Below are 11,768 nucleotides of genomic sequence, written 5' to 3' on the forward strand. Positions count from 1 at the left end.
TGCTTTATTGGTATGCCATAAACTTTTATTGTTTTATTGGTATGCCATAAACTTTTATTGCTTCCTGATGCTTTGATCCCTGACACATAGGTGTGAAAACGCTTTGATGTTTTATTGTTTTATTGGCCCGTCATAAACTTTTATTGTTTTATTGCCCTGTCATAAACATGTCACGTAGGTGTGAAAACGCTTTGATCTTCGTCACATAGGTGTGAAAACGCTTTGATGTTGGGGGGTGAGGGGTGGGGGGGAGGGGCATGTCATAAACTTTTATGACAGGGGGTCATAAATCAATCAAGACATGTCATAAATACCTTTTTGACACAAAGTGGATTTTATTACTCTCTAATGGGTTTGGGCATGCTTGATGCCAGTGTTTCCAGGAGGCTAGTGGGAATGTTGCTCCAGGTGGTGAAGATGGCTTCATGGAGGGCATCCCTGTCTGGAACTGATGTCCATTTTTGTAAACTTCCCTTGCCATCCATCCCTAAATGTTCTCAATTGGACTTAGATCAGGGGAACACGCAGGATGGTCCAAAAGAGTGATGTTATTCCTCTGGAAGAAGTCCTTTATCAGACATTGTGAAGTGCAGCGTTGTCCTGTTGAAAAGCCAGTAATTACCACACAGACGAGGGCCTTCAGTGATGAGGGATGCCCTCTACAACATCTCCACATAGCCGGCTGCCGTTTGACACCCCTGCATAACCCGAAGCTCCATTGTTCCATTGAAAGATCATGATGGCGCCCCCTCCACTGTGCCATGTGGGAAAAAATCTCAGGTGGTCTCTTCTTGTCATGCCAGTAACGTTGGAAGCCATCAGGAACATCAGCGTTCCATTTTTTCCCATCATAGAATAAAACTTTCTTCCACCTTTCAATGTCCCATGTGCTGTGCTCTTTTGATCAGCTGATGAACAGCCTATTTCACTTTAATGCTTGTTTACAATAAATTGTTTACCATGAAAAAAATGTATCCCACTCCCATTTCTTCCTTTTGCATTTTTAAGCTCTACTTAGAACACATGTGTCAAACTCGTGCCCTGGAGGGCCGAGACGCTGGCCCTCCAGGGCAAGAGTTTTCTCTCCAACCAGTTTCTGCAGCAGGTGATTTAATTGATGAGCTCCTTCCCTCAAACTGATGGTGTTGATCATTAAAATCACCTGCTTTAGTGACTGGCTGGAAAGAAAACCTGCACTGTCTTGGCCCTCCATGGCACGAGTTTGACACCCCTGACTTAGAACCTCCTTAGGATCCAACAGTGCAGAATGTAAATTCTTGCAATTTTTCAACTGGTTGTAACATTTTGGTCAAGAGTGTATTTGAATCTTACCTGGAACGAAGCTCCCCTGAACCACCTCCTTGTATGCCCACCAGCCTTCATGAATTTTTGGTGGATTTGGCTGAGCTGTGAGGTAAGAAGAAAAAAAACTGTTCACTTTAAACAATTGTTGTCATTTCAAACATAATAATTAGTTTCCTGATGACCAAGGCAAGTAGGATCATCCAGAGAACATTCCTTCTATAATCACAGAATTTGAAGTTTCATCATTTCTAGGTTAACGTTTTAAAATTCCAAAACACAACACTTAAAACGTGAGGCTCAACACTGAGCCTCCCAATGGATAATTACTGCATGGGTGATTATGTTTCAGCTGGCAACAGGTTTTTTAAGTCATTTGGTAAACAACTATGTGATTACTTGTGTTAGAGTCACATTTTTGGCTTGCATCAAGCATAAGAAAACATTAAGGAGGTTGATGAAACTAGTAAAAATTGGGTTAAGAACTGTCCATTAATAAAAAGTGGAAGGACAGCGGGAAAACACACAGCGTCTCCTGTCATCAACATAAGATCTAAGTGAAAAATTAATGCAGCCCTGGACAGAAATAAATACTGCAGAAGCTTGTGGAAACGATGCCACAGCGAATGTGTGCCATAATCAAAGGTAAAGGCGGTCAAAGCCTGTGTGTGTGTGTGTGTGTGTGTGTGTGTGTGTGTGTGTGTGTGTGTGTGTGTGTGTGTGTGTGTGTGAGACCTTATTTGTGGCTAGGCATTGTATAAGATAGAATAGGTGGAAGATTGTGATTCATACAATGTCCACACGAACATGGATGTTTTCAAAAGGTACATTTTCCCCACTGCAGCATTAAAAATGTTTGTAAAAAAGCTAGGGAAAAAAACCTGCTACATTACGGGTTAGACTGATGCAAGCCGAGTGTAGGTACACCTAAATTAACTCCTAAGTACGGTAGGCATGGGCCGGTTACCGGTTTCAAGGTGTACCAGGGTATGAAAAAGGTCATACCGTTTGCGTGGTATAAGCGAGTGGAAATACTTTATAATGTCCTGCGTTATTCCTGCTGGAACTGTGCTGAAACCACGGGCACGAGCTGTGTTGCCAAAAGTCGACAACCTAACCGCCGCGGCATAGCTAGCAGTGTCATTAGCTGCCTCAATATCATCAAGCGGCGCCAATTTGGCAAGACGTGTGCCTTCGTAGCGTGTGGATTTAGCGTGTTTTTCACATGGCATTGCAGCTATAGAACTAATGTGTAAGCACATAACAATATTTAGGTACATTTTCAACATGTTAATGTGAATATCATAACCGAGTAAGTCGCAAATGTCATCGTTTAATGGCTTGTAGTGTAATCAAACATACTGACAGCTTAAAACGTATAGTAAATGGCAAAACACATTAATTAACATTATGAAGTGAAAACAAGATTTACTCCATTTACGGTTTCCTTGTTATACGCATGCGCAGCAGTGCTAGAACTCGATGAAGGCACTCGTGTCGTTGCTGTCATAGGTGTCAGTCGATGTATTACCAGCGTCAAGGGTCACAAAATGTGGAGATGTGATTCCAAACGAGACCGAAGCCGAGGATTAGTGGTGTAAACAACAAGCAATAACCACTTAGCAACAATCACATGACCGGGAAACGGAAGTGAAACCCTGATGAGTCCCTGATGAGGTTGTGTGTTCTTCGTAGGACTCTAGTGAGGGGAGGGCTGCCCCAACAATGTTCTGTGAGGTCTTGATCACCCGCTGGAGTGCCTTCCTATCACGTGTTGTACAGTTACCGTACCAAACAGTGATGGAGGCTGTAAGGACACTTTCGATAGTGCATCTGTAGAAGCAACTAAGGATTGTGGTGGACATGCCAAATTTCCTCAGTCTTCTCAGGAAGTACAGTCTCCTTTGGGACTTCTTGATAATTTGTTGGGTGTTGTGAGACCAGGTGAGGTCCTCACTGATGTATGTGCAGAGGAACTTGAAGGTTTTCACCCTCTCCACCTCAGTCTCATCAATAAACAGGGGTCTATGCGGCTCCTTTTCCCTTGTTCTTGGGTCAATGATCATCTCTTTGGTCTTCTTTGTATTGAGAAAGAGATTGTTATCACGACACCAAGCTATGAGGTCCGCCACCTCTCTTCTGTATGATGTTTCAACACCACCAGTGATCAGGCCATTGACTGTAGTGTCATCTGCAAATTTAATGATGCTGGTGTTGTTCTGGGAGGCCACGCAATCGTAGGTGAAGAGCGTGTAGAGGAGCGGACTCAGCACACACCCGTGGGGTCCCAGTGCTCACAATTCTTGAGCTTGATGTGCGATTGTGGACTCTGACTGACTGGGGCCTGCCTGTTAGAAAGTTAAACACACACAGTTACAGCGGAGAGGTGACAGTATTGAATGCAGAGCTATCGTCTATAAATAGCATTCTGACATATGTGTCCTGGCCCTGTAGGTGAGAAAGAGCTGTGTGGATGGCAGTGTTGACTGCATCATCAATGGACCGGGTCTGGCGATATGCAAACTGTAGAGCAGGGGTCGGGAACCTATGGCTCGCGAGCCAGATGTGGCTCTTTTGATGATTGCATCTGGCTCGCAGATAAAACATAAAATATTATCGCTTGTTTTAATCCATCCGTCGATTTTTCCACTACTCATGTCTTATTCAGGGCTGGAGTTGACTGCAGGCGCAATTGTCCATTATTTTAATTGGATGATAATGGCCTACGTTCGCTATTAACAGGTAAACGCCCCCTTTTGAATCAGTCTGCTCGGTCATTAGCTCAAAGCTAACCCTTCGACGAAGATGGCGAAAAGATAAAAAGATGACGAGTATCGTACATTTCAGGATGAATGGACTGAAGAATTCGCCTTTGTGGAGAGAGCAGGCTCTGCGATGTGCCTAATTTGCAGTGACAAAATTGCATCGATGAAACGGTCGAATGTAAAGCGGCACTTCGACACACGCCGTGCTATCTTTGCATCAAAATACACGTGGGAGACGGCAGGAAGAAAGCGTGACAAGAGCTACTGAGCAGGGTGCAAGCTAGCCAGCAGCAACACCGCGTATGGACCCGGCAAGGTGATAATTCCGCTAGTTTTGCTGGATCTTTAGCAAAAGTGAGGAACGGAAAACCATTCACAGATGGCGAGCATGCTAAAACGTTCATGCTGGATGTAGCCGATGAACTTTTTGACGATCTTCCGAACAAAGACAAGATAATCAAATAGATACAAGACACGCCTCTGTCTTTTATGCCAGTCATTTTCACATCATTAAAACATCAAGTCCAACCTACGATCACGTTTAACGGACGAAAGCCTCAACGCCTGCATGAAGCTTAACCTCACCAAGTACCAACCAGACTACAAAGCCATCAGCAAATCCATGCAGCACCAGAAGTCGCATTAATGGGTATTATAACAACATTATTCAAAAGAAAAAGTTCAAAGGCTTATTATACTCACATTTAGTTAAATTCAGTCTTAAAATATATTATATGGCTCTCACTGAAATAAATTTCAGAATATTTTGATTTTATGGCTCTCTGAGTCAAAAAGGTTCCCGACCCCTGCTGTAGAGGGTCCACAGTGGCCGGGATGCTCTTTTTGATGTGGGTCATGACTATTCTTTCAAAGCACTTCATAACAATAGGAGTGAGTGCTATAGGGCGATAGTCATTCAAGCATGTCACGTTGCTCTTCTTGGGTACGTACATAATCCAACAAATCCAAAATATTTGTTGACAAGTTGTGAACTGCTGTCACCACGTGATGAAATAATAACAAATTATTTATGTTGTGACATTTTTGGAGTGGTGGCCTAGTGGTTAGCATGTTGGTCACAGAGTCAGGAGATCTGAGTTCGAATCTCTGTTGGGCATCTCTGTGTGGAGTTTGCATGTTCTCCCCGTGTGTGTGTGGGTTTTCTCCGGGTACTCCGGTTTCCTCCCACATTCCAAAAACAGGCATGTCAGGTTAATTGGCGACTCTAAATTGTCCATAGGTATGAGAGTGAATGGTTGTTTGTCTATATGTGCCCTGCAATTGGCTGGCAATCCGGTCCAGGGTGTACCCCACCTCTCGCCTGAAGTCAGCTGGGATAGGCTCCAGCATACCCGCGATCCTAGTGAGGATAAGCAGCATAGAAGATGGATGACAGAGACAGTGATTGCATTTATTTGCATTGTTTTTTTTGTTAGAAAATATTTATGGTCTTGTGACATGAGTCGCAAGATTAGCCACCATAGACTGCATTAAGAACTGTATTTTATTATTTATTTACCAAAAAAAATGTTTTTGTTATTAGAAACATACAGTGGTGTGAAAAAGTCTTTGCCTCCTTCCTGATTTCTAATTGTTTTGCATGTTTGTCACACTTAAATGTTCCAGATCATCACACAAATTTAAATAGTAGTCAATGACAACACAACTGAACACAAAATGCACTTTAAAAGAAACGTTTCTTTATAAAGGGAGAAAAAAACCCCAACATGGTCCAGTGTGGAAAAGTGACTGACCCCCCCCAGTAAAACATAACTTTATTGAGATTAATTGAGATCTATCAGTCTGGAAAAGCTTATAAAGCCATTTTTAAAGCTTTGGGACTCCAGCAGACCACAGTGAGAGCCATTATCCACAAATGGCAAAAACATGGAACAGTGCTGAACCTTCCCAGGAGTCGCCGGCCAACCAAAATGACCCCAAGAGCGCAGCAACACTCATCCAAGAGGTCACAAAAGATCCCACAACAACATCCACACACCTGCAGGCCTCACTTGCCTCAGTTAAGGTCAGTGTTCATGACTCCACCATAAGAAAGACACTGGGCAAAAACAGCCTGCATGGCAGAGTTCAAAGACCAAAACCACCGCTGAACAAAAAGAACATTAAGGCTCGTCTCAATTTTGCCAGAAACATCTTGATGATCCCCAAGACCTTTGGGAAAATACTATGTTGTCTGACGAGACAAAAGTTAAACTTTCTAGAAGGTGTGTGTCCCATTTCAACTTCCATATTTCAGAAAAAGAACATCATAGCATCAGTAAAATATGGTGGTGGTAGTGTGATGGTCTGGAGCTGTTGTGCTGCTTCAGGACCTGGAAGGCTGTGATAAATGGAACCATGAATTCTGCTGTCTGCCAAAAAATCCTGAAGGACAATGTCCGGCCATCTGTTGGTGACCTCAAACTGAAACCAACCTGGGTTCTGCAGCAGGACAATGATCCAAAACACAACAGCAAGTCCACCTCTGAATGGCTGAAGAAAAACAAAATGAAGACTTTGGAATGGCCTAGTCAAAGTCCTGACCTGAATCCTATTGAGATGCTGTGGCATGACCTTAAAAAGGCACTTCATGCTGGAAAACCCTCCAATGTGGCTGAATGACAACAATTCTGCAAAGATGAGTGGGCCAAAATTCCTCCACAGCGCTGTAAGAGACTCATTGCAAGTTATCACAAACGCTTGATTGCAGCTGCTAAGGGGGGCCCAACCAGTTATTAGGTTTAGGGGGCAATCACTTTTTCACACCACTATATACAGTATATTCCACTTCTAGCATGTTCTATTATGTTGAGATATTTCAAAATAACACATTTTAGAGCTGTAATTATACAGTGAAACCGTCAAACTGTGATATTTTTGCCCAAGGTTATCACGTACCAGCCCATGCCTGCTCCTAAGTCACTCACACTGCACACCCAACACATGAAAGACATAACATACAGTAATAAAGCACTGAATACAAGACTCAAATGAGTACGTGATGTGAACTCTGTGAGCAAGGACAACTCTCGTCAGCTATTTAGCTTGTTAGCTTCCTTAGTAATTCTAGCGAGAAGGTGAGTGTTATTGCAGCTGGAACCAATCGGAGCTTGACAACAGTCCTTTTATTGCAAAGGTTTCAGTGGTCCACCCTCTGAACAAGTCGTATACAGACAAGAAAAAATGTACCATCTGGCCAATCACATCTTTAACGGTGAGGATTTTTTTTCGCCAAAGCTGAAACAGGAGAAATGAAACAAAATGGGTACCTGGAGAGCAGCGAAGCGTACAGGTTTATTCAAGGGTCAATAACGCGCACTGTGTACGAAAAATGTGTACATGTTGGCAAGTCTGCTCTTTCTCTTCCTGTTGTGGGATACATCTGCAGCAGATTATCAGATTAGCAGCTGGAGATTCAGCTTTCCTGACAGGGCCCTGACAGTGTTTGGGGATTTAGGGCACTTGTCTGTTGTGTACAGCACACACACACACACACACACACAACTTTCACAAAATATCGACACGCTGTCATTTCAACATCACCTATCATTTAGGTTTTTTTACTGCAACTCCTGTTTTTCATTCTAGTTTGTATTTTATACCCCATTCTGCCATTAGCCTCAGGCACGAGGCTGACATAACTATAAGTAGGAGAGGTGTAACAGTACATGTAACCGTACTTTTCGGTATGGAACATTCAGTCCAGGAGAGAGGATGATAGATTCCCCAAATGGTAAACACAATCGTGTGTCGACTTGCAAACAAATCCAGTGCAGCCCCTGTGGTGAACTAGATCTTGAAAACCCTCTTCCATCATTTGGCCTTGGCCTTCCCGTACGTAAACAAGCAAAGACAAATCGATAAGATGAAAGCAGTGTGCCGTCATTGTTCAGCAGAGGTGGGGAGATACAGTGTAAAGCTAAATTGTACAACCCAGACAGAGCGTGTGATTTAAGTTTATGAAGAGTTAATAGGCCTGCTTAATTCTACACCACCCACAGAACACTACCTCTTTTAGAAGAGTCTAACGACGACGACTTGTCCTTTTCAATATCTCCTCCTCCAATTCCTCCACAACGACGTATGCTTGGCGACTCCTCTTCAAAGGTAAATAATATTTATCATTACGTATTATATCATTTTTATTATTGTTTTTTTTAATTAATTATCCTCATTTAATATTACTACTACATCCAAACTCATATTTACATACTGTACATACGGATATATGTATATGTATACACGTACATGTAGTACCTATATCATTGTAATATTACCTTTTCCCCTACTTAAGAACGATTCGACATAAGAACGGTCTTCTGGAACCAATTGTGTTCGTTAGTTGGGGACTTAGTGTATTTGTTATTCATCGAAGCAGTTACCAGTGTAAAACCATTAAAGCTGTTTACACAAAATTGAAATTTCTTCCCTGACTGTACCCAAAATGAACTGAACCGTGACCATAAACCCAAAGTTCGCACCCCACAGTTTACCAAAATATGAACAGTCCATCGTTGATGGTAGGTGTAGCGTAAAAAGGTCACACGCTTCTTGTAGTTGGCCACCAGGGTTTAACACATCTCATATTCAACATCCATTTGACGCCATCCAAAGAGCTCCATGTTGGTCACATGTGGCCACATCACATTCTCCCAAGCCTTGTGCGAGTCATGCCAGACTTCACATTGTGCATGCGGCTTCTTCTTGTGGGCACTGCAGGATCTCAGTGTGGCATTTATGCTTTTCTTGGTGACTGAGCTCCGAACTCCTTTGACATCATTAACCAGCTCCTCCCTTGTGATTCTGGGCTGGGCCCTCACCTTTCTCACAACCATCCTTACCCCACCGAGTGAAATCTTGCACGGAGCTCTTGTACTGTATTTCTTCCATTTACCAATGATTACACCAATAGTGGTCTTTCTTTCACCAAGTTGACGGTCTTGTAGTCCATTACAGTCTTGTGCAGGTCTACCATCATGTCCCTGAGGTAGCTCTTGGGGGCGGAGGTTTGAATGGGAGAGACTGTTTCTGTGACAGGTGTCTTTTATCCACATCAAGACTACTTTCATGGACACATCATGCTCTCATATGTGATCATGTCATGATAGAGAGTAACATGAAGAATGACTCACCTGATATGCACGTAATACAGTTGGCTTGGAGAATGAATAGTAATTCCCAAAACATGTCCATCCTGTATCTTCATTCCACGTTCATTCAGGAACGAAAAATGGTAAATAGGCAAAAATATAAACAAGTGAAGACGTAAAGGTAAGGGGTTTCTTTCAGACGGTGTGTCCTCCCAGGCTGGTTGGTGCTGTCAGCCTCCCACCAGATATTTTCCGCATCATACAAAGTAGGTCATCAGAGCAGGTGAATAAACGTGATGTTCCTCCAGCATGAACGACGGAACACGGGAGGAATAATTCCAAACGACAAATAAGAGATGTGCTGCCGATAGGATTCTGTTTTTACATCCATCCAGATGACGCCAAGTGATCACAGCAGCTTCACGACGACGACTCAAGACGTCCCAGTTTCGTCAAATCTTGTGTGTGAAGACAAATAATGAGAATTATTGGTGTCATCAATGATGGGATGGCATTGGAGGTCTTTAACTTGCCTTGGCCAGGTTTTAAAATCTACGATGAAGCGTCTTCTCTCAATGCAGGAGACCAACGTCAAGTACGAATCACCAATGCGTACATTTCCTGTTACAGCTGTCAAAATAAAAGCCACTTTTAAAAAAACATTTATTGCGATGAGTTAAATATGGTGTAAAAAGCCCGTTAGTGCGTTTTTTAAACGTAACATGGGTGTAACATTTAAAAGATTTATGAGGTCTCAGTCCAACAATAGCAAACGTTACGTTGGCCTACTACAATGTGATAGAATATGTTTTTAAAGAAGACAACATCCTGTCCACAAATACACCGCAGTCTTATTAGCAACCACTCTGCTTTGCACGACATCATTTATTCTTTAACACCTTTGCAGTGAACTGCACCACATTTAGAACGTTCAAAAGATGGTTCATCATTCCTGGAGAGCAGGGGCGTCCAAAATGCGGCCTGGGGCCCTCTAGATGTTATAAAAATAAAATGAATGATTTATCAATGAGATGTTATTGTTAGATATTACGGTCGTGGTTAAAAGTTTTGAGAGTTACTTAAATTCTGTGTCTCAGTAACTGCTTTTTTCTTTTTAAGAAACATATTTTGTCTGTTTAATCCTGGAAAAAAACATTTTTGTGGTGACCACAACAGTGAAAAATGAAGCAGCAAAGTCACTGAAGCACAAAATTTACAGGTTCTCTGACATGATTAATCAACTTTGCTTAAATAAGTTATATATTGTTTGTAATTTTGTTCTGCATTGTTTGAGTTTTGAAAGCAAACAGTAAATTAGCAAAATTACATATACTGTAGTTCATGGCGCCACCCATGACGAACTAGCTCTTGCTGTTTGGTGTCATTTCCGGAAGTGACATCATCGGGGTGACACCTCTGAGCTAAAGCAGAGCGACATTGACGGTCGACTTGGTTCAGTATATTTTTCATCAAAATAGTAGTCATGCCAAAATGTGTTTCTGCTGGATGTTTATATTATTCCGAGTGATACTGTAAGTTTGTTTTCTTTTCCAAAGGAAGGTTTAAGACAACAAAACCTGTTTAAAGACAACAACGGACAAAAAAAAGTGCAGAGAACAAGAGACAGATGGACGCCCACCTCACGTTCTTTTTTTTTTTTTTTGCAGTGATCATTTCGCTGATGACTGCTTTGAAGAAACACCTTTACAAGAAGCCAAAGGTAAGTCACGTGATGATAACCATACCTCCTGCCCAGTTTGATAATCTGGCACCGGAGTTCTATGGCGGTCAGCTAGTTGGCAATTCCTTTCGGCTGTCCGGGAAAGCGCCGCCCTGGTCTCCCGCCAAACCCGCTGGGCCAGTCTGAGATGGAGGTGAACAGATGGCACAGGAACGTACGCCTCCTGTGGCAGAAAATGAGGGTTGATCCAAAAAACGATCTTAAAGGGAGACATAGTACCTGTAGCCGTGCACACAAGAGAATTATGGGCGTACTCCACCCATGGAGGGGGGAAGACCAGGAAGAAGGTTGCCGGTGGCAGATGCACTGAAGGGCGGCCTCTAGGTCCTGGTTGGCCCACTCTGTCTGGCTGTTGGACTGAGGGTGATACCCCGATGAAAGACTGGCCGATGCACCCAGAGCTTTACAAAAGGCTTTTCATACATGAGAAGAAAAGTGGTCCCTTGTCGGCCCCCCAAGTCCACAGGAATGCCATGTACCTGGAAGACGTGTCTTAACAAGCAGTGTCAAGGGAAGACGGCATTTTAGGTAGTCCAATAAATTGGGTCATTTTCGAGAAGCGGTCGATGGCAGTGGGACTGACAGTGTTGCCTTGAGACGGAGGGAGACCTGTGACAAAATTCGGCGCGATGTGTGACCATGGGGGAGGGAACAGGTAGTGGCTGCAACAGTCCGGCAGGTGCTTGGTGTAAAGTCTTTCTCCTGGCACAGACACAGCAGGCCGCCACAAACTCCTTGATATCGGCCGCCATGGAGGGCCACCAGAACCTCTGTGATCATGAGATGGGTGCACCTGACTCCTGGGTGACAGGCCACTTTCAATGAATGACCCCGTTCTATGACCTCTGACCTGAATTCTGCCAGAACAAA

At 43.1% G+C, this 11,768-nt stretch overlaps 1 protein-coding gene across 1 annotated transcript in view; it reads right to left on the bottom strand.

Annotated features, from left to right (window-relative positions):
- Window positions 1–9,754, bottom strand: part of ca10a (carbonic anhydrase Xa) — a 48,055-nt gene extending 38,301 nt beyond the window's left edge. Inside the window, exons 1-2 of the mRNA XM_054754406.1 lie at window positions 9,200–9,754; window positions 1,333–1,407 (exon numbers count right to left, since the gene is read on the bottom strand). Coding sequence (XP_054610381.1) covers window positions 1,333–1,407; window positions 9,200–9,260 — 136 coding nt within the window. The 5' untranslated portion in view covers window positions 9,261–9,754. The remainder of the gene's footprint in view (window positions 1–1,332; window positions 1,408–9,199) is intronic.
- Between the last annotated feature and the right edge of the window lie 2,014 nt (window positions 9,755–11,768).

Source organism: Dunckerocampus dactyliophorus, chromosome 2 (genome assembly GCF_027744805.1).
Source record: "Dunckerocampus dactyliophorus isolate RoL2022-P2 chromosome 2, RoL_Ddac_1.1, whole genome shotgun sequence".
NCBI classification, from domain to species: domain Eukaryota; kingdom Metazoa; phylum Chordata; class Actinopteri; order Syngnathiformes; family Syngnathidae; genus Dunckerocampus; species Dunckerocampus dactyliophorus.